The sequence below is a fragment of the Colias eurytheme genome, chromosome 24 (genome assembly GCF_061535395.1).
Source record: "Colias eurytheme isolate Ceu_HAF_F1 chromosome 24, ilColEury1 Martin Lab GWU primary, whole genome shotgun sequence".
In the NCBI taxonomy this organism is placed as follows: domain Eukaryota; kingdom Metazoa; phylum Arthropoda; class Insecta; order Lepidoptera; family Pieridae; genus Colias; species Colias eurytheme.
The window spans coordinates 855,994-882,630 of record NC_143003.1 but is presented as its reverse complement, the minus strand read 5'-3'; the positions used below and the strand labels follow the sequence as shown (position 1 = coordinate 882,630).

The 26,637-nt window shown below is 33.8% G+C and overlaps 1 protein-coding gene across 1 annotated transcript in view; it reads left to right on the top strand.

The window, feature by feature from the left end:
* LOC149897854 (muscle calcium channel subunit alpha-1-like) overlaps window positions 1-26,637 on the top strand; it is an 80,991-nt gene that overhangs the window by 51,442 nt on the left and 2,912 nt on the right. Inside the window, exons 3-42 of the mRNA XM_090115701.1 lie at window positions 292-397; window positions 976-1,115; window positions 1,570-1,676; window positions 2,267-2,419; window positions 5,261-5,457; window positions 5,966-6,069; window positions 6,923-7,101; window positions 7,881-7,984; window positions 8,458-8,573; window positions 8,887-8,989; window positions 10,004-10,155; window positions 10,932-11,142; window positions 11,684-11,804; window positions 12,119-12,204; window positions 12,319-12,422; window positions 12,745-12,899; window positions 13,229-13,379; window positions 14,363-14,498; window positions 14,959-15,125; window positions 15,686-15,773; window positions 15,977-16,084; window positions 16,736-16,843; window positions 17,266-17,318; window positions 17,398-17,535; window positions 17,617-17,731; window positions 17,812-17,942; window positions 18,319-18,544; window positions 18,685-18,783; window positions 19,181-19,213; window positions 20,455-20,640; window positions 20,890-20,992; window positions 22,136-22,293; window positions 23,039-23,136; window positions 23,212-23,300; window positions 23,676-23,816; window positions 24,169-24,334; window positions 25,625-25,796; window positions 26,134-26,236; window positions 26,326-26,401; window positions 26,503-26,586. Coding sequence (XP_089971827.1) covers window positions 292-397; window positions 976-1,115; window positions 1,570-1,676; window positions 2,267-2,419; window positions 5,261-5,457; window positions 5,966-6,069; window positions 6,923-7,101; window positions 7,881-7,984; window positions 8,458-8,573; window positions 8,887-8,989; window positions 10,004-10,155; window positions 10,932-11,142; window positions 11,684-11,804; window positions 12,119-12,204; window positions 12,319-12,422; window positions 12,745-12,899; window positions 13,229-13,379; window positions 14,363-14,498; window positions 14,959-15,125; window positions 15,686-15,773; window positions 15,977-16,084; window positions 16,736-16,843; window positions 17,266-17,318; window positions 17,398-17,535; window positions 17,617-17,731; window positions 17,812-17,942; window positions 18,319-18,544; window positions 18,685-18,783; window positions 19,181-19,213; window positions 20,455-20,640; window positions 20,890-20,992; window positions 22,136-22,293; window positions 23,039-23,136; window positions 23,212-23,300; window positions 23,676-23,816; window positions 24,169-24,334; window positions 25,625-25,796; window positions 26,134-26,236; window positions 26,326-26,401; window positions 26,503-26,586 — 5,067 coding nt within the window. The remainder of the gene's footprint in view (window positions 1-291; window positions 398-975; window positions 1,116-1,569; window positions 1,677-2,266; window positions 2,420-5,260; window positions 5,458-5,965; window positions 6,070-6,922; window positions 7,102-7,880; window positions 7,985-8,457; window positions 8,574-8,886; window positions 8,990-10,003; window positions 10,156-10,931; window positions 11,143-11,683; window positions 11,805-12,118; window positions 12,205-12,318; window positions 12,423-12,744; window positions 12,900-13,228; window positions 13,380-14,362; window positions 14,499-14,958; window positions 15,126-15,685; window positions 15,774-15,976; window positions 16,085-16,735; window positions 16,844-17,265; window positions 17,319-17,397; window positions 17,536-17,616; window positions 17,732-17,811; window positions 17,943-18,318; window positions 18,545-18,684; window positions 18,784-19,180; window positions 19,214-20,454; window positions 20,641-20,889; window positions 20,993-22,135; window positions 22,294-23,038; window positions 23,137-23,211; window positions 23,301-23,675; window positions 23,817-24,168; window positions 24,335-25,624; window positions 25,797-26,133; window positions 26,237-26,325; window positions 26,402-26,502; window positions 26,587-26,637) is intronic.

Below are 26,637 nucleotides of genomic sequence, written 5' to 3'. Positions count from 1 at the left end.
AATATCGATTATCAATACCTACATGTTTAGCACTCACAACAACTCACGAGTCATAGGAATTATTACCTTCGTTATTTTTATGAGCTCTCAATAAAAATAATACTTATGTGTTGAGAGTAATTAAAAGTTGAAATATACACTTCATTTAATTGACAGTAGACTTTATCTTTTACATAAAAAAACAATTAAAATATATTTTTTAATAATACCTTTCTAACCATATTCTATTTTACAAAATATATAAATTAAGTATTGTTTTATACCGTAATTAATATCCTGAACTCAGAACAGACCCTTCGAATGGATGATTTTGACGACAATTTTTGCGAACTGTATAGCGCTTGCAGTGTACACACCATACCCCAGCGGGGACTCGAACTACACTAATTGGGTTCTGGTAAGGAATATTTTTGAATATTATGTATTTGTTATAACTTTGTATTTACTTAAATGAAATTTATCTCGCAACAGCGAATATAATAATATGTTACCTCAATTTTTTTCGAAAACGAGTTTAAATTATTTTTCTAAACTGCATGATAGAAATCTACTAAATGAAAAAAAAATATATATTACACATTTTTTTTAATATTGTCGAAAACCTGCCAGTGTGCCAGTATTACAATAAATTAATAACACGAGGAAACATTAAAAGTTCATCTATGGCTTGTCTATGGTATCAGAAAAAAAAAATAACATTCGCGTTCTAAATTCAAATGTGATTCCCGCCGCGCCGTTCTTCAGAATTTCTTTTTTTATTTTCAATATTATTTGATTAATTAAAATAAGTTGCAGTTGATTGTCATTCATAAAAGTTAAATGTTAAATAATTATTATGTGAAAACTCATAATCTGATCAGAAACTTTTCATGGTTTGATTTAGGTACAATTATTACGTCCGTCCGTTACGTAGGTACGTGTATAATTTTTTTAGTAAATTTTTCCCATTTATTGTGAGAATCTTTTTAATTACAGGAAAAAATCGAATACATATTTCTGGTAATATTTACGGGAGAATGTGTTATGAAGATTATTGCGTATGGGTTTGTTATGCATCCTGGCTCGTACCTCAGAAACGGGTGGAATTTGCTGGATTTTACTATAGTTGTTATAGGGTAAGTTTACTTTACTGATTTTCTATACGTTTAAAATAGGCAAAACATTTTAAGTTGAATTTCTTATAATATGTAGATTTGATTGATAAAAAAGTAAAAACTTCTGAACCAAGTTATTGAAATACATAATAAGTAAATTATATAAAAATGTATGTTTCAGACATTCAGTTCATCGTTAGAATTTAGCAATTAGCATACGTACAATTTGCTATGCCGAATATGTCCTTTTTTTAATTTCACCATAAGTTTATGTTGTTAAAATCGGAGATTGCAAGTACAAGCAAAAAAAACACAATTATACAGTCTACAAAGATAAAATTAAACCAGTACACAGAGTGTAGCGGAATGTCCGCTCAAATTGAAATCTCAACTCATTATGTATTGTTTTCTAAAGTAATAAAAAAATGTTTCCATTAATTTTATTATTTATTTATAATTGTTTTAATTATTTCAGTATGGTAAGCACGGTGTTATCGAGTATATTCAAGGACGCGTTCGACGTAAAAGCGCTGAGAGCGTTCAGGGTGCTTCGCCCTTTGAGGCTCGTGTCGGGAGTGCCCAGTAAGTATTGTATTTTTTTTATAACTTATTACTTATTATGAAAAACTTCTCAGTTTAAATTTACAGTATATTATGTAATTTTAATTAGGTACTAATGCATTTTCTCTAACGATTAGGTCTGTTAAATGTTCATTTATTTATTACAAAACATAATATACATACTTATTAAATACGCACGATTTTAGAAGTGAACAGTGTGAATAAATTTTCTTTACTATGTGATAATGTAAAAAAATTTATATGTGGTTACATCCGTCAGTATTTATATTAATACGATTTTTGATTCGTAAGTATATGCAATTCCAATAGCAGAATAACTAACATTGAATACATTTTTATCGATGCAAAATTTACCAATTAATTAAATTAAAAATTATAAAAAATATACGTGTGTCACTCGGGGACTGCCGCGGTAAAGCTATCTGCTATTGCATACTATGCCTTCAAGCCACACCTCCGCGCCCGTCGGAGTGGGGAGCGTGAGGTTTTTCGTTACTAAATTTCTGGATTCGGTCCCCGCGCTCAAGGCCCGCGATAGAAGCTATACAATAGCTTAAAAATATTTTCTAAAACCACCAAAACATGTCCAGGTCTCCAAATAGTTCTCAACTCGATCCTCAAGGCCATGGTGCCGTTACTCCACATAGCATTGCTGGTGATCTTCGTGATCATCATCTACGCCATCATCGGCCTGGAGCTGTTCTCTGGGAAGATGCACAAGTCCTGCTATAGCAGTCTTACTGGTATATTTACATTTAAACACATATAGTGATCAAAATAAAAAACAAATAAAACTTCCAGTGATCAAAATGGACAATAAATTCATTCATATATTAAAAGTAAAAATTTCTGCCTTTTTGAAGTGAAACTTCTTTATCGGGGATGGAAAAAAAATTTAGTGCAACATTCCGTGTTTTCCAATTACAGCACTAGAGCGCATTATGCGGCATTGTGCGCTCATAAAAGTAATGCGCGTGAATTGATGCGTGCAATCGATTTATCGTTAGTAATAAAATTATTGTTGGAAAAAAATTTAAAGCTTTCGTTTCATTGTAGTTTTTTCTAAATAATCAAAGTTAATTCAAATTGTGTTAAAAAAATAAATATAAGTATGGATGAAAGTACAAACATTGAAAAAAATGTTAATGAAATAATCAAAATCCAAATTACTTAAAATAACCGTAAATATTTTTCAACCAATTATTATGTATACCACTTTATTTACACACTAGCGGTCCGCCCCGGCTTCGCCCGTGGTACATATTTCGCAATAAAAAGTGGCCTATGTCCTTTCTCGGGTATCAAAATATCTCTATACCAAATTTCATGCAAATTGGTTCAGTAGTTAAGGCGTGATTGAGTAACAGACAGACAGAGTTACTTTCGCATTAATAATATTAGTATGGATGTGCTATTTATTAAATAGGTTTGAAGTTGGTGCCGAACATTAAGCACTTAGTATTAAGCCCGTGCACCGACATCAAACCTTTTTAATAAATAGTACATATAAATTATATGTAGTAAATAATAATGTCAAATCTTTTTTATTTCTTACTTTTCCGTTTTTGAAGTCGGTTGTTTTTAACGTAGTTATTTTTATTAGTGAATATTAAGCTTTCCATGCGATTAGAGCTTTTTATGAAAATTAAGCTCTCCGTGTGATTAGAGCTTCTTGTGAAAATTAAGCTCTCCGTGCGATTAGAGATTTTTTTGAAAATAAAGCTCTCCGTGCGATTAGAGCTTTTTGTGAAAATTAAGCTCTCCGTGCGATTAGAGCTTTTTTGTGAAAATTAAGCTTTCCGTGCGAATAGAGCATTTTGTGAAAATTAAGCTCTCCATGGGATTAGAGCTTTTTGTGTAAATTAAGCTCTCCGTGCGATTAGAGCTTTTTGTGCAAATTAAGCTTTCCGTGCGATATGAGCTTTTTGTGAAAATTAAGCTCTCCATGCGATTAGAGCTTTTTGTGAAAATTAAGCTCTCCGTGCGATTAGAGCTTTTTGTGAAAATTAAGCTCCGAGCGATTAGAGCCTTTAATGAAAATTAAGCTCTCCATGCGATTAGTTTTTAGTAAATATAAAGCTTTCCGTGCGATTAGAGCTTTTTTATGAAAATTAAGCTTTCTGTGCGATTAGAGCTTTTTGCGAAAATTAAGCTCTCCGTGCGATTAGAGCTTTTTGTGAAAATTAAGCTTTCCGTGCGATTAAAGCTTTTTGTGAAAATTAAGCTCTCCGTGCGATTAGAGCTTTTTTGTGAAAATTTAGCTTTCCGTGCGATTAGAGCCTTTAATGAAAATTAAGCTCTCCATGCGATATTATGCGGTTATCAATTCGGCCGGTATATTTATTTTTTTTATGTATGTACACCGATTACTCCGTGGTTTCTGAACCGATTTACGTGATTCTTTTGTTCGATGCGGGATGGTGTCGAATTGGTCCCATAATTTTTTTTTTCAGATAGGCCCAGTAGTTTTTATTTTATGAGCATTTTTGTCTGTACTCGATGACTAAGTTGATATGTAGCAAGTAACTTAGATTCACTTCCCGGTAACCGATTGAGCTAAAATTTTGTATACGTATGTAAATTTGATAGCGATGAAACATTTTCATGACATGAAGCTAATTTGATGATGGAATCGGAAGGTGGCCATGATAGGAACTCAGTAATATATTGACTCAACTTTATCGAGTTTGGGCTCGTTTGATTCGTGTTGAAAAATACACTAAAAAGTAATAAATAAAAATAAATGCGTTAAAAACAACCGACTTCAAAAACTTAAAAGTAAGAAATAAAAAAGATTTGATATTATTATTAACTACTACTTGATATTATTGTACATATATTTCGCAATAAAAAGTGGCCTATGTCCTTTCTCGGGTATCAAAATATCTCTATACCAAATTTCATCAAATTGGTTCAGTAGTTAAGGCGTGATTGAGTAACAGACAGACAGACAGAGTTACTTTCGCATTTATAATATTAGTATGGATTAATGAGGTTATTGCTAACTCTATGAATATTTTTTTTTCAACACTGAACTTAGCACAACCTGCTGGTGCGTTTCACGTTCCAATTGAGCATCAGGGGCCTTAGACAAAGTAACAATTACAAAACGATAACGAAGTTAGAAATCGCAAAAATGTATGGGATTGACATTAGATAGACCACGTGATCTAACGCGGCGTATGTCAATCCCATACATTTTTGCGATTTCTAACTTCGTTATCGTTTTGTAGTTGTTACTTTGTCTACAGGCCCAGCATAATTTGGCATTGTACGCCACTGAGTCGCATTATGCTCTGTAATTGGAAAACAGCCATTTTTTTCGCGCCACGTTATGGGTCATCTTTTTCTTATCCCTACCACGCGTGATTCGACGTATTTCTGTAAAGTTGCATATAATAAATTATTTTTTGAAAAATAAGGTCATAAAGAAGTTTCACTTCTTACGTGTGTACACTAGTACACGCATACATTTTTTTATACATATACATATTTCTACATATTTTGCGTTTTTTTTCTACGATTTTATTAAATGTATTAATTTTATAAATGGCGATGTATTAATATTATAAAACATCGGCTAGGTGAGATAATGGACAACCCGCACCCGTGCGACACGGATAACGGTTTCAACTGTTCCTCCCTCGGCTCCGACATGGAGTGCCGCGAGGGTTGGATCGGACCCAACTTTGGGATCACCAACTTTGATAACTTCGGCTTGTCCATGCTCACCGTGTTCCAGTGCATCACGCTCGAGGGATGGACTGATGTTATGTATAATGTGAGTGAGGAACGTCAAATAATGTCTAAAATTTTTGTATAAATAACGAGAATAGGATTACAAATCTCTATTACTAAGATGTTAAATTTATATGTACCTATTATATGATTTGATTGTAATTTGTTTAATGATGCCTTGCTTCAAGTGTATGTCTAAGACCTATGAAGATGAAGATGAAATAAATAAAATAAAGAAAGAAAAGGAAAATAAAAATAAATCTCGAAATGTAAAAAGTTCGAAATGTCACCAGTTTCTGCTTATTTAGTTGTACCATTGTAAAATTGATAACTGTTTGAGATGAATAGTTCACTAGCAATTTGGTAATATCCTGATATTGACAAAATAATTTTAATAGAATACAAGATTACCAATAATAGGTTTGTGTGTTTTGAATTTAAATGCACAGTTGTGATTTGATAGCCGTGTAGTCTATAAAACAAAATATGGCTTAAAAATGAATAAGAAAATGTTCCTTATTCTTTGTTAATATATTATTTTAAACTTGCAGATACAAGATGCCATGGGCAATAGTTGGGAATGGGTGTATTTCGTGTCGATGGTCATTCTGGGCGCCTTTTTCGTTATGAACCTCATTCTCGGTGTGTTATCTGGGTAAGTATGTAGTATTTGCTTACGTTTAATTTAAACTGACATTTTTAAGCTTTAAATAATAATTTATATGCTTACATACATTGACAATATCATTACTATATAAAAGAAATAGAATAGGTCCTAGAGTGTGTCCCTGTAGAACACCACATTATGAATACATGTATTCAGACGTAAATTTCCCTACTCCATTTATTTTATGAAATTTAAAAATCATAATACACTACTGTGTAACCTAGATAAGTGACTTGCCAGTCAAATGTCGCACCTACTACTAACTGTTTCTATAAACATTGATGAGATGCAAGGTCAAATGCTTTTGTTAAGTCATAGAAATTTCTGTTGTAATTGTTCTGAACTTTTAAATAATATATCTATACATCGTCCGTCTATCTGTGGATAAATTTGAATTTGAATTTAAAACTATAAAAAGTCTCTATATATACCGTCCGTCTATATGAGGTAAAATTGAATTGAAATTGAATTGTATTCAAATTACCAGTGCTGAGGTATTATGCCTCAGGCTATGTATACATGAATTTATGTTTTTATTACTTTTTATAATTTATAATGCTATTGTTGTTTGTGTATGTTGGAATGAATGGTTTTGACGTGACAACGTCTTATAATTCGATAGAGCCGGCTGCACGCACGAAAAAACATGACTCATGCGGCGTTACCTCGCTCTGAGGCGTTCCATGTAAGGCTTGAAGTGCAAGCGAGAGCGCGGAACGAGCGACAAAGAAGCACAATCGGACGTTGTCACGTTCAACTATCGTCAGTAAACCGACTTTACAGACAACCAATTTTTTTTCTTTCTTTCAAATTTAATCAATTTAGTTTATATACCCATCAGAGAATTCTCCAAAGAGAGAGAGAAAGCGAAGAACCGGGGGGACTTCCAAAAGCTCCGGGAGAAGCAGCAGCTGGAGGAGGACCTGAAGGGCTACCTGGACTGGATCACACAGGCGGAGTACTTGGAGCCCCTCGCTGACCAGCATGATGTAGTGGACCAGAAACGGGACTATGGGATTGGTGAGTGTGGTGATGATGATGGTGATAGGGGTGTTTAAAATAATGATGAAGATTCATTTTTTTTTTGCGCTATCCCACGACCTTCTTACATTTCCTTTCCTACCAGGTTGCCTGGTAGAGATTGCTGTTCAGCAATAAAGCCGCCTTTTGTACAAATGATGCCTTTGTAATTTTGTTCTTTTTTTTTCTGCTTTGTCCATTCATGTTTGTACAATGAAGTATTATAAATAAATAAATAAAATAAATAAGATAATGGAGTACTCGGAACTCCTTGCTGACCAGCATGATGTAGTGGACCAGAAGCGGGACTATGGGATTGGTGAGTGTGGTGAAGATGTGGTGATTCAAATTCAAATTTATTTGCAAGAATGCAGTTACAAATATAGGTGTTGTTATTACAATGTGATAGTGCTAATACATTTAACCCACTATCTAGGTGTGCAAATATTTAAACAGAATAAATTAAATTAAACTAATTCTTGATTGTCACAGATTCCGCAATGTTATAAATTCTTGAATGTCATAAAATTGTTTCTCCGTTAACCATTTCGTCAGTTTCTTCTTAAATATATTTATTGGGAGATCCTTAAAATTATCCGGTATTTTCCGGTATTTTAAGCACCATGACATATTATAGCATTCCAGCTCGAAGGATCGAATATTAAACATATATTTTAAGACTCAATATATTGTGATATTTACTGCTTGTACTCGTATTCGATCTTTGCCTTTGTGGTCTGACTGTTTTTTTTTATATTGTTTATTTATTTTTATTTCAGGTCAAACAACGACCGACCACGACTCGACGGACCATTTAGGGATAGAAACCAATGAACAGCAGAAAGTGTCCATTGGCGAAATGTGGAAGAAGGATTTTGATAAAGTATGTGATAATCATTTTTTGTAGAAAAATGTACCTTTGCTAGCTTTATTTAAGGTGATTATATTGAAAAATCTTATAAGACGTAATTAAACGTAAGAAAAATTGATAATAGTTTTTAATAGAGAGCAATTTAGTATTTTCTAGTGTTTGATTTTACGCGAGTATACATTTAGAAATTAAAGACTTTTTAACGGATTTTAAACGCGATTTATTCATTATATATTATTTTCCCGACGTTTCCCCGTGACTACGCTCGCTGTAAAGTACGTACGTCGGGAAAATAAATAATAATATAATGAATAAATCACGTTTAAAATCCGTTAAAAAGTCTTTAATTTCTAAGAGAGCAATTTATTATTTAAAGTAATATTTATAGGGCCTGTATCGTATAACCTTTTATCAAAACACCATGCGGGAAAAGCCGCGGGTGGAAGCTAGTAAATAAAGAAATATTAGCAAGTAACAATCAACAGGTGAACCGTCGCACGAAACGCGCGTGTCGTCGCGCGGTGAAGTCGCAGACGTTCTACTGGCTCATCATTGTGCTCGTCTTCCTCAACACCGTGGTGCTCGCCAGCGAACACTATCAGTATGTAGCATACTGATTATAATCATTATAATAATTGTAATAACTACTTATTTTTTCGTGCAACCTTTTAAGATTGGCTGATTATTTAATTGTTTAGGAAAACACGAATAATTGAACCCATTACCTTTTTATAATTATTAAACTACTGTCGCAGATGCTGTAGATGTAGATCTAATGCAGCTACTAGTTACTGAAGATGGTTTAAAAGTAAATGAAAATTAAACGGTGGATAGATAGAAATCTGTGATAAGTTAAATAGTTGATATAAAAAAATAAAAGACAATTACTTTAACATTTGTAAATCTAATTCCAGTCAGCCGGAATGGCTCGACTATTTCCAAGAGTACGGTAACGCGATGTTCGTGGCGCTGTTCACACTCGAGATGTTGGTCAAGATGTACAGCTTGGGGTTACAGGTAACAATTCATTTATACTAATATTATAAATGCGAAAGTAACTCTGTCTGTCTGTCTGTTACTCAATCACGCATTAACTACTGAACCAATTTACATGAAATTTGGTATAGAGATGAATATATTGAGAAGACAAATATATTGAGAAGAGAACACAAAGTCGTGGGCGGAAGCTAGTTATACAATAATGTGACAGATAATAAAATATTTGACTGGATTATAGGTATTATTTTTTATGGCATTTTATGTGATGGTTAATTGATGATTTTGATGAAAATTGTAAATCAAAGAATGTGTAAGTTTGGATTGCTCTAGTTCAGTTCTGGGGCCACTGTTTTATATGATTCATATAAATGGCTTTTTTGTTGTTGTGATTTATGTTAATAAATTGAAAAATTGTCTAGAATTATTTTTTCACATATTTTAATAATTGGGTTTTCTGATAGTTATGAAATGGTATGAAATTAACATTTGGTATTTTTAGTTCTTATAGTATGTATTCAAAATACTTTACAAATATTCGAATTCGAACATTAATTTTTATTTCAATATTCCGGTTCGAATCCCGCCCCGTGATAAAAAAATTTCTATTCTTTAATTTATATAAAATTAACATTTTCGTTTCATTTTTCATCTGCAACAAATCTATTTTTATCAAATGACGAATTGTAATTGAATAATATGTAATTGTAATGAACATTGAACGCTGTAATTTCCTGTGATTAAAGGTGCAGTAGATCATGTAAATTAATAAGATATAATAAAAGTGTAAAGGATACAAGTCCTTGGTTGGAAATTCTATAATAAACTAGCGGTCCACCCCGGCTTCGCCCGTGGTACATATGAAAAATAGATGTTGGCCGATTCTCAGACTTACCCGATATGCACAGAAAATTTCATGAGAATCGGTCCACCCGTTTCGGAGGAGTATGCAGACTAACATTGTGACACGAGAATTTTATATATAAGAGATAAGATTAAGATAAATAAATAAACAATAAATTCTCAATATTGCAGGGTTACTTCGTGTCCCTGTTCAACCGGTTCGACTGTTTCGTGGTGGTGGGTTCGATCAGTGAGATGGTGCTCACAAAGAGCGAAGTGATGCCGCCACTCGGGATATCTGTGTTGCGCTGTGTTCGACTGTTACGAGTGTTTAAAGTTACCAAGTTAGTTCTGATTATTTAGTTTTTGAAGTGAAACTTCTTTATCGGGGTTGGAAAAAAATTTAGTGTAACATTTTTTCGTTACGCGTGACATTTTCCCGTTACGTGCCATCTTTTTCTTATTTCTACCACGCGTGATTCGATGTATTTCTGTAAAGTTGCATATAGGAAATTATTTTTTGAAACATAAGTTCATAAAGAAGTTTCACTTCTTACGTGTGTACGTACACTAGTACACGCACACATTTTTTTTATTTTTTTTTATTCGAGTTTGTTTTGTTGCATTCATGCTACACGGCTCACGGCTGTACTGTAAATCATCCATTGAAATAAAATGGAGGTGCATCCTTTAGTAAATTTAAATTGTTACTTTTCTGTTTTCAGTTTATACTTGTCACTTTTAACTATTGTACTGAAAGCTGAGTAATGGAAAAGTTTAACTAAAAAAGTATTAGTACAAAATCGCAAAAACTGAAAATGTTATTACCAAAATTCATTCAATTAGTTTCTTTACTTGTATATCATGATTTGTGACAAAATAATTAAAAACAAAAATAAAATACTTTTGACGTGACAACGTCTTATAATTCGATATAGCCGGCTGCACGCACGAAATAACATGACTCATGCGGTGTTACCTCGCTCTGAGGCGTTCCATGTAAGGCTTGAAGTGCAAGCGAGAGCGCGGAACGAGCGACAAAGAAGCACAATCGTTGTCACGTTCAACTATCGTCAGTAAACCGACTTTACAGACAACCAATTTTTTATCAACCCTCCAGGTATTGGCGGTCCCTCTCTAACCTGGTAGCCTCCCTCCTCAATTCCATCCAATCCATTGCCTCCCTCCTGCTGCTGCTGTTCCTGTTCATCATGATCTTCGCGCTCCTGGGGATGCAGGTCTTCGGGGGGAAGTTTAATTATGACCCCGTGGAGGAAAAGGACAGGCATAACTTTGATTGCTTCTGGCAAGCGTTACTGACGGTGTTCCAGGTGAGATGGTTAAAGATGAACTCAAAACTCAAAATCAAACATTTATTGAAGTGAAACTTCTTTAGCGGCGTTGGGTATAAAATGTTAAACTCGCGTCAGGACACGTGACCTGATCGAAAAAGCGTAAGACGGATACCATTCCAAAATATCAAACATGCTCAACGTCAATAATCAAGTTTTCACTTCTGCCGGCACTCCCGGACTACAACCCGTCTTTTTTTATTCAATTAGACTTCTTTTAGAAGCACTTTTGATTTCATTATGATGATAATTTAGGTCTGATTTTAAGGAATTCAGGGATGCAAAGGATAATATAAATGATTTAAATGAAATGTTGCCATTGATAAATTGCAATCTGATAAATTGTCATCATTTATAGACAAATGAGCATTGCAAATACATCAAATTTTATAATAATTGTTTATCAAATAAATTTTCATAGCATTAACTACAGTAATATTATTTTTTTTTTTAATTTTATACCATTAATCCAATTTTTACATAGCTATTACAATTTTGTTAAAATTCTCCAAAATGATAGATCCTAACAGGCGAGGACTGGAATGCAGTAATGTACGAAGGTATCAAAGCGTACGGTGGAGTGGGGACAGTTGGGATTGTTGCTTGTATTTACTTCATCATTCTATTTATTTGCGGCAACTGTATCCTTTTTTGGTTAATAATATTGCTGTACATCATTATTAAAATAGTATACATATTTGATATATCGTAAAAATAATAAAAAGAATCGTCAGTTCACAGTTGACCATCTTCGTAGTGGTAATAGACAAGACTGGTGTTATTTTAAACACAAAATTAAAACTTAAAAAAATGGGTCAAGCCGAAGTTTATACTTTATATTAAATATCTGTGGAATATTTTATTTTAATTTTATCACGTATACACTATACTGATATAATATCTGAACTAAATCAATTAAATCTTTTATAATCAATAGTTACCTGAACGGAAACAGATATTCTGCTAAATGTGTTCTTGGCTATCGCTGTTGACAATTTGGCAGATGCCGAATCATTAACAAATATAGAGAAAGAAGAAGGTGTAAGTATTAAAATCCATAAAATTAAATTCATTAACACTGATACAAGTAGTTAAAACTATACAATTATTTAATTAAAGTTATCAATCCATACTAAAAGAAATATTGATTTTTAGCAAGCTCCGGAAGAAAAAGAAGGCGGTAGTGTTATAGCTGAAGGCGGGCAAGCGGATACGGATGATGAATATATTCACGATGAAGATGTATATACTAGTGATAAGTATGTTACAGATTATATAACATATAGTTCATTAACAAGTAAAAAGTTAGAATTAAAAATAAATAGGTATTCAATAATAAGTGTTACAAGTGTTTATGGGCGATGGTGACCACTTCACATCAGGTGGCCCATCTCCTTTGCACCTTTGCTTGCTCTGACATAAAAAAAATTCAATAATTCTGTGAACAATAGATTGAAAAAAGAAGTATTAAGCATAGTTATAACGAAAAGATAAATATTGATATCGCAAAGATTTATGAAACTTATCGATAACTTTTAATCATGCCTCATAAAATAAAAATACAATATTTTTTAAATATAGTTCAGAAAGGGAATACGAAGAAGGTTCGGAAGGTGAGAACCAAGATGAAATAGATGAACAGGATGAAATAGTTGAGGATGAGGAAATTGAGGAGAGGCTGGAGGAGGAACAGGAGGACGTGGATATGATGGACAGCCATCAGAGGAATCATATAGGTAAGAATAAAATTAGGTTTATAGATTTAAACGAAATATATGAAGTACTTGTGGTATTTGATGCATTTTGTTGACTTAGCGTTTAAAATTTATGAAATTGAAATGAAAAATGTTGAAAATATTTGATACAAAACAGTTTATTTTAATGTAATTGTATATTTGTGTGTATATTTTTTATGTATTGACAAAACTGAGTGTAATCAGAAATTATTGAACTAATTTATTGGTACAAATATGGTTTATAATTAATATCAAATGCACTGATAACGGTAAAGAGATAGAACCCGCAGCGGTTGAAAGCCTCTGCAAAGCTAACCACAGTAAAATAGTGAACACAGATTACGAAGAAGAGCCGCGTTTGAAACGCAAGCCGACCACGTCCTCGGCTCGGCCGCGCAGGCTCTCTGAGGTCGATATCCAGAACTCCGCCAAACCGATACCCGACGCTTCTTCATTCTTCATATTTTCCAAAACCAACAGGTTAGGGCCCCCGGCGACGTTCGCTTCACTTTATTTAGATGTTTCTTTCTTATCTGCATTTTAATTTTCCGATTTGACGATAGCTTTACTATCTTAACCGGCACTTCTCACTTCACACCTGTTTATTTTTGTTTTGATTTCGGTTTCTATGCGATCGACGGCAACTTATACACTTACGCCTGTGTTATATTATTTACGGCTATTATTATTTTTATGTATACGGTTTATCACTATCCGAACACGTAGCGACACGCGAGGTTCCCGGCTAGGCACGACACGTAATAATGGATATAAGTAGACTATTGAATTATGTTTCTATCGAAGACGGTGGCGAGGAGGAGGAAGGGAAACTAGTAACGGCCCGCCCGCGGCGGATGTCCGAACTGAATATGCCCAATCAGACGCCGCCGATACCGAACGCTAGTAGTTTCTTCGTATTCTCACCGACGAACAGGTGATCGGCGATAGAACCCCGTGTCTCATTGTAAACCAATTGGCGTTGTCTGCTACACTTTCCGATATGTCAAATGTGCTATCCCGCTCAATGCTCGTACCTCTTTGCACGTCTGTTCCCCTTGTATTATATTATTGCCGAAATCCCTCTGAATCAAAATTTCAACAATGAGATTACAGGGTGAAGGTGTTCAGTAGATAGGCTAGTTCGTTTTAAAGTTAGCATGATTTAGAAGAATAGATTTAGATAGATATACTATCATAGAACACTGTATTACACTTTTTTTGATATGACATTCTTATCAATTTTTATTTTGCATGAATTATATTATATTATCTCTACTATGTATTATGTATTTATTTATCTTATAACCGTGTTGCATGTATATATGCTTACTTTCATTGAAATGCTTTTGTGTTTAAATGTGTAATTTTGATAACAAAATTTCTTCTCTTTTATGATTATCGGTGTTGTGTTCGTTTCATAGTCGTCTATATTTTTATTATTGTAACGATGTGCCTGGTGTTAGGTTTCGGGTGTTATGCTACAAGTTGTCGGCATCGTCGACGTTCGGAAACATTATATTGGTGTGCATCATGCTGTCGTCCGCCATGTTGGCGGCTGAGGATCCATTGGATGCAGCACAAAAGGGTTTCAGGAATTATGTAAGGCAAATGATATTTTTATCTAACCCATAAACTTTTAGTACTTTTAACTTTTTAAGTTAGTTATAAAAGTGAAAAAGGACCAATACCTAATCTTTATTTGAAAAAAAAAGCAAAAGCATAGGAAAACAGCTATTTATAAACCTTAAATTACAAGCAATGGCTGTTCTTCAATACATTATCGATGTAATATCAATTAATAACGCATTACCATGTATTTGCATGAGAAATAAATCTATGATTACACAATAAAGAAGCTACTTTAAACAAAAACTTATAAACATATAAACAAAAACTTACAGCACTTGAAATCAATATATTTGTGTGTTTTTTAAGAATCTTATAAGAATAAAATAAATGTTATAAGGTCTGTTTTGTGTCTATTTGCGAACTATTTAAAATCCCATTATTATATTTTCATATCAATATGTGACATTACCAAAAACATTGTAATCCGTAGCTCCTAAGCCAGTTCGACATCTTCTTCACGGGCATCTTCACGCTGGAGCTGTTCCTGAAGCTGGTGACGTACGGACTAGTGTTGCACCCCGGCTCCTTCCTGCGTTCCGCCTTCAACGTGCTTGATATGCTCGTTGTTTGCGTCTCTCTCATCTCTATGAGCTTCAAGTAAGTGCAATACGACTGCAATAGGTCCCCTCTAGCCTCCTTCATTTCTAAAAAAAAAAGACGGGTTGCACTCCGGGAGTGCCGGCAGAAGTGAAAACTTGATTATTAACGTTGAGCATGTTTGATATTTTGGAATGGTATCCAAAATATCAAACATGCGCTTTTTCGATCAGGTCACGTGTCCTGACGCGAGTTTAAGATTTTATACCCATTACAGAAAAAGTGCTCAACGCCGCTAAAGAAGTTTTCACTTCAAAAAGTGAATTTTCTCTTATAACTGAGCATCAAGTTAGTCTGGCTGTCTCCTTCCATCTATGGACTTCATTCATCATGTTCATGAATTTCTATTGAGATTTGACGAAAACATAATACTTTACCTGAATATTTTACCACTCAATGTATAATCTTGATTAGTTTTTTCGTTATATTTATTACAAACGTAAACATCAATTAAATGAATTTGCACGTCCAACTTACCACAATTTATTTACATCGCAACTTATCACAAATCGTAAATATGTACACTACAGATAATATAATATCACCATCATTTATTCCAGGTCCGGTAGTATATCGGTGGTGAAAATATTACGAGTGTTCAGGGTGTTAAGGCCGCTTAGGGCCATCAACCGGGCCAAAGGTCTCAAGGTCAGTATTATTATCAGTTTCAATCTTTCACAAATTGCATTAAAATAATATGTCTAAAATAAATTCAAGATTTGATATAACTACTATTAATAGAATGGGGTTTGCAACTTTTAAAGAATTAATGATAAATAAGAAATAATGAGTTTAATCTGAAACAAGAATACTGTCAACAAGCACCTGATACACATTTTACCTGATTGTAGCACGTTGTTCAGTGCGTGATCGTTGCCATCAAAACGATCGGCAACATATTATTGGTAACGTCCTTACTGCAGTTCATGTTCGCAGTCATGGGAGTGCAAATGTTCAAGGTAGGGGGCACTTTGTTAAGCGATCTACTCCTCGTACAGTCTCATCACGTGTGCCAGTTTATAATTATCACAGAAATATCACTATGTTCATTTCTACTTACACGATCTTTTACACCTTTGGGTACTTCTGGGCTTCTCTTCTCATCCAGTCTGTTGTGTTTTTCTTTTTCCATCTTCATGGTTTTTGTCTTTGCATGTGTTTATATTGTGTTAATACTATTATTTCTATACTTTTTATACCTTTACTTTATCTTCGTGTGTTTCCTTTCATCATCTTTTATTTCTTAACACTGATTTATAAAATATTATAGGAAATTAATTTTCAACGGCCAACGCATTAACAATTACGTTTCCAACTTCATCGTAACCCAAAGGTGTACTGGACAGTTCCAAACCGACCAGACTAATAACCCCGAAGTTTCATAGAACATAACCATTCCCCCTACCTTGGCGTTTAGTAGATTATTATCGATCAGGTGTCTAACAATACACGTTAATACCTACGTAGATACCATAATATTACCAGAGTTCATGTAAAAGCTCAATGTATTAAAATGTGGTTGCTTTTGCCCCTATGTCCCGTCGCTGCGTGCTGGCCCGGACCCTTGCCCGGTAACGTATGTCCACGAACTAACTCGCACGATCCTGTAGTATGTGGTCAAATGTGTGATAGTAGCGATTAAGACGATAGGAAATATTATGCTAGTTACGTATTTATTGCAATTTATGTTCGCTGTCGTTGGTGTACAGTTGTTTAAGGTAAGAGTTTAACTGTGACAAGTAGGTGATGGCTTTTAATGTTTCATGTCAATTGGTATTTGCAAATATTAATTGTGTATGTTTATTTGAAAAATAAAATCAATTGGGCGACATTAATGTGCTGTTTTTTATATTATATGTTCGAAACTAATTTATTAATCAATATATTTAACAGCAGTTCTTGCGATTGAAATTAAAGATGTTTTATTTTTGACATATAAGATAAAAAATAAAATAAACATTGAATTAAATTGAACAGCTTTTGATAATGTGTTAAAAATAACTTTTTTAAATGTTAACGAATAATTAATCAAAGCCTCTTAAAGAATAATGAATCAAATTAAATATTTATTAACTAGCTTGTCGCATGATTAACTCTCATTAATTGTTATAAAACGATTGAATACAAAGTTTTGTTTCAGGGTAAATTTTTTAAATGTAATGATATTTCCAAAATGACAAAAGAAGAATGTCAGTAAGTATAATATATTTCTTAAATTATTATTTTGATTTGGCACTGTGACAAGGTTTTTACCAAGTTAATGTTATTCCAGGGGAACATACTTAGTGTTTGAAAACCGTAATTATGTTGTAAGAGATAGAGAATGGAAGAGAAATGATTTCCATTTCGATAATGTTATGAAAGGGATGCTCACTCTCTTCACTGTATCCACTTTTGAAGGATGGCCAGGGTACGTTCATATATTGACGATTTCATTGATTTATCAATTGAAGAAATTATTGAAATTTAGTTAATTTTCTATTTATTTCAGGTTACTATATGTATCTATAGATTCAAATGCTGAGGACCGAGGTCCTATCACTAACTTCCGTCCAATTGTCGCTGCGTACTATATTATTTATATTATTATTATTGCCTTCTTCATGGTAAGTTCCAAAATGTGAAATATGACGAACATATTTTAGTAAAAATAAAAAGAATTTAAGTTTCAACTAAAATGTTTTAGGTGAATATATTCGTCGGTTTCGTCATAGTGACATTCCAGAACGAGGGTGAGCAAGAGTATAAGAACTGTGAGTTAGATAAGAATCAGAGGAATTGCATAGAATTCGCTTTAAAAGCTAAACCTATAAGGAGGTAAGTACTGTAAAAAGTTGGGAAAAAAGTTACACAAGAAATAATAAAACATGTTTCTACTCATGACTTTATGTATTCAATTTCAAATGATCTTTATAGTTCATTTTCAGTTACATTTTGATATTTTTCTGTATCAAGTTAATAAAATCATTTTAGAAGATTTTGAACAAAAAATTTCTTAACTAAATGTCGCTACTTGTAAGAATTCCATATTTCTGTAAACAGTTCAATACCGAACACTCATATTAAAACCAGATAGACAACTGACGACGTTGTTATACAAAACAAGAGATTTAAAATACCCATTTCTAAAAAAACTGACTGACATTCAAAAACAAAAACTGAAAATAAAAATCGCTAAACTCCATCAAACCAGATACATCCCGAAGCACCGCATCCAGTACAAGGTGTGGTGGTTCGTGACGTCACAACCCTTCGAGTATGCGATCTTCGTATTGATCATGATCAACACGATCACGCTCGCTATGAAGTACCACAACCAACCGGCGGAGTATAGCAAAGCATTGGATTTGCTCAATATGATATTCACCGCGGTCTTTGCTTTGGAGTTTATTTTCAAACTCGCCGCTTTTAGGTTTAAGGTACGTGGCACTGTTTAATTCATCTTTAATCATTTTTAGATTTAAGGTGCCAATATTATCTTAACAGCTTCATGTATTTTCTTTATTAATGCAAAAATGCAGCATTTATTTGATAGTAATAAAAAAACATACATTTTCAGAACTACTTCGGAGACGCTTGGAACACATTTGATTTCATCATAGTGTTGGGCAGCATCATAGACATCGTTGTGTCTCAAGTAAACGAACTTAAGAATCAGGTAACTGCACTCAGCACTTAGACAGACACTCGGTAACACGTTGTTTTGTAGATAATGGTGCAGAAGCAGATTTTATATTATAATTGTAACTGTATTTAACTATATAGCCAATATTTATTTATTTAATACTGTCTTTGTACCTATCTATTAAATATTCTTTTCTTTTTCTTTTATAATTTTCATAATATATACATTATTTTATTTTATAGTATATCCAGTCATTTTTGTTACAAATTTTTAAGATATAATTCAACAAAAAATATAAGGACTTATTAATATTAAAAAACTGCACCATTAGAATCAAAACAACAAAGTTACTGTCCCGAGCATGGACGACATGGATGTTGTAATAACAACGGTATTTAGATGTTGTAGTTACTGATCGAACGTGTTTCAGGGGAGTGGCCCGCCGAGAGCGCACGTTGTTAAGGTAAGGGTAATCGATGTTTTTGGTGACTTGATCAAAAATTGCGATTAATTTAATATAGAAAATGGGGTAGATGATGTTAATTTTGAATTAGTAACTAAAAGGGGCTTTGGTGACGCGATTATTTGTGATAATATAGGTTTTTGGAGGACATTTTAATCGTTTTTCTGTTGTAAGTATTGGATACAATTCTACAATTGTATTTTAGCCGCAAAATAGAGAACAGTTGTAAATTTTAAAGCAATACAACAATTACAATTAAACCTATGTATTTATTGAATTGAATTATTTTTATCATCACAGAATCAAAATTTTAAACGAATGTTAAAGTAAGCAGGATATCTTATTAAATGAATTTTTGATCAAGTTTTACCTTTAAAATATTCAACACAATATTATTATGACTTAAAATTATTATCTTCTAGTCTCTGAAACTTTCGTCAATGTAACTAATGGTTCTAAGCTTTGTATGTTGTCGACTTTTCAAAAGGCTTTTGGTGTCGAATTATGGGACAGTAACGGTGAATAATTAGTCCATGATAGCACTACACGCTCAAAACACTTCAACATGATCACACACTAAAACAAAGTGCTTTTAATAATTTTTAATATAAATAAAGAAGATACTATCGGACGTATCGTTCAATTTGCTTCAAATAAACATAGACACTGTAAAATTACAATAGTTTTGGCTAAAGTAAAGTGCTTAAGCACTGTAGATAAATCACAAGTCTCAATAAATACACAGAGACCGCTCAAAATGCTCTATTCACAAAGCTTTCACCATGGCTATTTAAATATTAAATTACTTATTGAAATAAAATCAATTACTACTATGATATTTATAATATGAGGATGTGTGATAGGCCACAATGAGGCAGGAATCAATTTAAATTCAAATTTTTATTTCAAATCATGACAATATTTGCCTTGTTTTTAAAATTGGTAATGTATCTAACATTTTTAGCACAAACTCAATTTTAAATTCTCTCAAAGCACTGTTATTACAATAACTCAATATTCAAGAAAGATCTCAATAAGTGTTCACTTACAAAAACACCGCTATTATTATTTAATTAATTAAATGAATTAAATAATAATAGATCTTTAATTTTTTATCATTTCAATGCTCAAATGATGAATGAAACTCGAAGCGGGTTTCGAGACCCGTCTCGTGATCAATTTTTTTTATATTCTTTAATAATTTATACCACTATTATCCCAAAAACACCACCAAATTCCAGGAGAGCTCGATACCATCCATAAACTTCTTCCGTCTCTTTCGTGTGATGCGTTTGGTGAAGCTCCTCTCTCGTGGTGAGGGCATCCGGACCTTACTGTGGACCTTCATCAAGTCCTTCCAAGCGCTGCCATATGTGGCTCTGCTGATCTTGATGCTGTTCTTCATTTATGCTGTTGTGGGGATGCAGGTATGTTGCCGGAATTATATTATCATGGTAACTAGTTAAATTAATTTTTACTTTGCATCGTTTTTTACTTCATCTGTCTCAACTCAAGATTTACCTAGGATCGATATAATCACTTTTACTATTGGCAATTCTCTTGGTGTAAAGTCAAATAAAAATACCTCCTGTGAAATTTAAAAAAAACGGGCGATAAACAAGATCATATTTTTTTGAAAAATGGATTTTAAAAAATCTGTCTTTTACAAATTTCAGGTGTTTGGTAAAATAGCAATAGACGACGAAACACCGATAACACGCAACAATCACTTCCAGACGTTCCCACAAGCCATCCTTGTTTTATTCAGATCTGCTACAGGTAAACCTTACAATAATTAGAACATTCTAGAATTATCTGTGTGAATTATTATATTCGGTTGTTTTTTAATGTTAATCTTATGAAACTTCTATTAGTGGTATTTACAAAAATCTATATTTAGGTGATGTCAACGATATTTTTAACATTTTCTGATTCTTTTTAACTCTTGTTAACGTGATGTCGCTTATTTTTGTTATCGTCTTCTTAAACATTTCAAATTTTAACGTAACCTGCGTATTTGAAATTAAAATTTTGTTATGTATCTTATCGTTGAATTAAACTTTTGTTTTAATTATTGGATGATCTATACTCGTATCCTCTCCCATCTCACGGAACCGTTGTATTAAGTTCTCTTCTGAATTATTTCTGAGAAACACGAAATATAAGGTTATTTATTATGCATACCATGTGTTTAAATATAAATTTATAGTTGAATCGTTTCTATCGCCTTAAATACGTATTTTATCATAATTTATCTATAATATTATTTTCTATTGACTTATAGAAATTTTCTCCACAAAGAGAAATTTTCCTGCCTTATGGATTTTTCCTGACTTATAAAATTTTTTGCGGCAAAGAGAAATTTTCCTCACGTATAGAAATTTTCCTGGCTTATAGAATTTTTCCAGCTTATAGGAATTTTCCGACGTATAGAAATTTTCCTGGCATATAGAATTTTACCTGACGTATAGAAATTTTCCTTGTTTATAGAAATTTTCCTGGCGTATAGAAGTTTTCCTTTCTTATGGAAATTTTCCAACTTACAGAAATTTTCCCAATGGCCAAGTCACATTAAAACGAATAAACACACTTTCGCATTTATAATATCACTAGAGGTCCGCCCCGGCTTCGCCCGTGGTACATATTTCGCAATAAAAGGTAGCCTATGTCCTTTCTCGGGTATCAAAATATCTCCATACCAAATTTAATGAAAATTTGTTCAGTAGTTTAGGCGTGATTGAGTACCTAACAGATAGACAGACAGAGTTACTTTCGCATTTATAATATTAGTATGGATAAAGGGCAGAATATCTTCCAAGGGCATGACTCACCAGCCGGCCCGTGCCGCGCTTATCGCACAGATTTTGTTCGTGGTGCCCTCTAGTAATAATACCTCAATGACTATACACTTAATGTGCTTAGGCGAGGCGTGGCAGGACATAATGATGGGCGTGTCCCCCGAGCCCGAAGTGCACTGCGACGCCAACTACCGGGACGAGGGCGACGACGCGGCCGGCTCGTGCGGCAGCGTGCTCGCCTTCCCATACTTCATCTCCTTCTACGTGCTCTGCTCCTTTCTGGTGAGCCACACACACACTGCCACAGAACATTATACCACAAACGCACACACACTGCCCCAAAAACATTATACCACAGGTACATGTCTGTGCACAGAATACATAATAGTAGCTAAACGCTACAGAACGGACACTCTCCGCCTCCCGCCAAAATTAAACACTTACCTCACCCCGCACGATACTCATGCTATGGGCCGCATTTTTCTGCAAGGACGATACGCAACGAAGATCGACAACAATTATATTATTTTGGATTTGTGATTATCGTTTTTCGTAGAAAATGGTTAGATATTGTACTGTTTACGGGTGTGTGAAAAACGCGAACGCTTTTTTTTACGCTAGTCACAAATGTGCCAACCATAAAGCGTTAACACACACATTTGCAGTCTCTACAGTATGACTGTCAAAACGATAATTTTGTATGGAGTGTCCGGGGTGTGATTATACCACAAACACCACCGTATTGCAGTCACACCGCATTGACTAACACATAACCGACGCGCAACACACGCACAATACACACCAAGCCACAACCAACACAATACCGCGCCGTAAATACACAATATAAAACACCTAAAAATACAACACCTCACTTCGCCGCAAAATACTCACAACATTACGCTTATAATACACAATATACAACACCTCACTACGCCACAACACACTCATACTTTCACACAAATTTTATTGTGAAATTTCATTTGATATTTGTCACGAACGATGACTTAATTTTAAAACTACCTTACAGATTATAAATTTGTTCGTCGCCGTCATTATGGATAACTTCGACTATTTAACTAGAGACTGGTCAATCCTGGGACCACACCACTTAGATGAATTTATAAGGTAATTCAATTAATAGTTTTTAAACAATAATCATAATTCGATTCATTTTCACATTTAAATATTTTGTAATTTCAGATTATGGAGCGAATACGATCCTGATGCAAAGGGTCGAATAAAACATTTAGATGTAGTTACTTTGTTAAGGAAAATTAGTCCGCCTTTAGGTAAGTTTTAGTGTATTAAATTTAATGTAATACGTTACGAGTTACCCTGGCAAACGTTGTCTCTTATCACTAAGAGGTATGAAAAACAGATATTTTCCAATTTTCAGCCTTACCTGATATGCACAAAATTTCATGAGAATCGTACAAGCCTTTTCGAAGGCGTATAGGAACGAACATTGTGACACAAGAATTTTATAATATTTTTGCACACACTGCTCTCGACGATACTGTTTTTCAGCGCCACCTTTAATTTTTTTCACAAATCTATCATAACTACTACCACTTCCAAACATCTTGTGAAAATTTCAGCTCCTAAAAAATCACTCTGTATACATATACAGGCTGTTATTTGTTACTACGTATAATATTGGCTAGGTTTCGGCAAGTTATGTCCGCACCGCGTGGCGTGCAAGCGTCTCGTCTCCATGAACATGCCGCTCAACTCTGACGGCACTGTGCTCTTCAATGCCACGCTATTTGCCGTTGTAAGAACTTCACTCAAGATTAAAACTGAAGGTAAATAATAATGCAATTTTACAGATGTTTCTCCGTTTTATTTTACGTCTCATATTGGTAGGTTCTTAGTTTCTTTATCACTATATTTTCCCACCACTCTCAAAAGATCCTTTCCCTTTTTTCTTTACGTCATTCTTGCCTTGTATAAATTCTTTCAGATTTTTATTTTCACCGTTACTTTTCTTCCTTTTGTTGCATCTTCACAAGCCCCTTAAATTGATTTGATTAATATAAAAAATTCGTAATCTGACTATTTTTTACGTTTTCAAGTTCTTTGAATAGTTTAGCTGTATTTCGTTTTTTGAACATGTTGCATGACACTATAAATTAACAAACATTATTTACCCCTCAGGCAACATAGACGACTGCAACACAGAACTAAGAGCAGTAATCAAAAAGATCTGGAAGCGCACATCGCCAAAACTGCTCGACCAAGTTGTACCACCGCCAGGAGACCCGAATGAGATAACAGTTGGAAAGTTCTACGCTACTTTCCTCATACAAGATTACTTCAGAAGGTAAGATAAGGTTATCTGGGAAATCGTGACTAAATTCTTAATGCCCAGTGTCGACTAATTGATACAATTTTTATGAGATGCCATTCCTATGTTGTGGAATTCGATTTTCTTACGAGTGGTCTAATTCTGACATTATTTCATTAAAATATAGCCCTGTTATGTAAGAAAAACGAATCAGTTAACAGTATAGGAATGGTAAAGAATTTAAACATAACTTGTTATATATAAGTACATAGGTAAGATACAAATTTTATATTTCAAAATTATTTTTTAAGCGCACACAATTTTTTACAATTTTAATTGGTTTTCTAATGTTTGAATTATTGATATTATTTAACCTTGTTTATTTATGTTTAGTTCAGTTTAACACTGACGTGATATTTTTGTTCCATAGGAATCACGCGTAAGTAACGCATCAGACAAAGTATGTTGTTAGGCAACAGAATGTACCCTTTTAGTTGTAAACTCTCGGCAGTTGTTATAGAGACTGGTGTCGCTAGAACTAAATTTAATGCTACGAAACAGATCATTGGAGGAGTTGATTGTATAGATGTTTTCGATTGTACCCCGCATGGTCCCGAGAGATTTCACGAAGTTAATACTTTACCTTTAAACGTTTTGGCGCCTTTGACCGAACCCTTCACTAAGCTAACTCCTTCAGAACTGTAAACAGGCATGTCACTCGGAATATGCTCCGATTTATTATCGATCTCCCGATTTTTCATTTATTTTTCGTTTAAGTGCCTCACGTATCAATGTTGTGTTCTTTGTGATTATTTTTTTTTTTATTCACGTGTTAGTTTTGAATCAGTGTCATCAATTATCGCTCACTCGTCAAAAACTTCAAAGAATAGATGGTTTTCGCCTAACAAAATAGAAGCTTAAGATTTTGATCGAGACTTTAATACAACACATTGCAAAATAGCATATTAGAGGAATCTACTAGTTGCAACTAGTTGCAGACTAGCTTAGCTCTCAGATATAATAATACATTTGCACTAGCTTTTATTTTGGGATAAAAAGTAAGTATATTTCTACCTCTGAATGAAGCTTATCCTGATTTCCTGGATCAAACATAAATACAAATAAAATGCACATATTCGAAAAAAGTACACTGCACTAAGACAAATCATTTCAATCGGGTTCCTTGAAGGCAAACAAAAATCTTGATAATAAAATTGACATAAATAGATCAATAAAGAATATAGATATCAACTTTCCAAATCAACACACACAACCAGGAAAGCAGGATACCAAGAACCAATATTGACTCAAATGTATCGGGTAAAGGTTCAAAAAGCGCAAAGAGCAGGAGACAAGGGCCAATGCCGGGGAAGCGGCTCAGCAGATGACGTTACAGGCTGGACTCAGGACGTTACATGAAGCAGGGCCGGAACTTAAGAGGGCGATTTCTGGATGTTTGGATGATGTGGATGCTAATCTCGATCTGCCGATGCATAGGGTAAGAATGGTGTTTGTTTATGGTCTATAATTAAAATATAGTTGTGATATTGAGAATGGATTTGATGATTTCGACTTATATTTTAAACTAGCGGTCCGCCCCAGCTTCGCCCGTGGTACATATTTACGTTTTCTCTACATAAGAACCATCCTCGTACTTCAAGGAATATAACAAAAAAAGAATTATCGAAATCGGTTCAGCCGTTCTCAAGTTATGCGCTTACCTACATTTTGTGATTCATTTTTATATTATAGAACTAGCTGGTGCGTTGTGCGCGGGCTGCAAGCAGCCCAATATTTTGAAAAGTTTTTTTTTTGTAAACATTTTGATTTTACAGCGAAACCATTCATTATTTGGTGGTGTATGGTCAAGTATACGACGTCACGGCCCCAATAGAAATAATATGAACAGACCACGGAAACCAGGAGAGCCTCCTTTAGGTACGTTATTATAATATGGGTTTAAAATTTAAAAGAAACGTGTATTTGATCATTTTTTTCTTCATTTAAAGTATTCTTTGAATTTGCAGAAGCTGTTGGCAATCATCTAAGTTCTATGATGCAGAAGGAATATGGAGTTGGACCACTGCCTCTCACACCAAATTTGTAAGTGTTGTTTTTTTACATTTGATAGTAGAAGGAAAGTTGTTATTGATTTATAATTAATTAATTAAAAGTGCGTTATTAATGCTTTTAATATTGTACAGGGCGAACGGACAGCCGAAAGAACAGATACCGATGCGGCCGTTAATATTAAATGGAGAATCGGAAAAGATATACCAAGTACTCGAGTAAGTGCTTAATCTAGTATCACGTAGAATAATAAAGTGTAATAACAAATA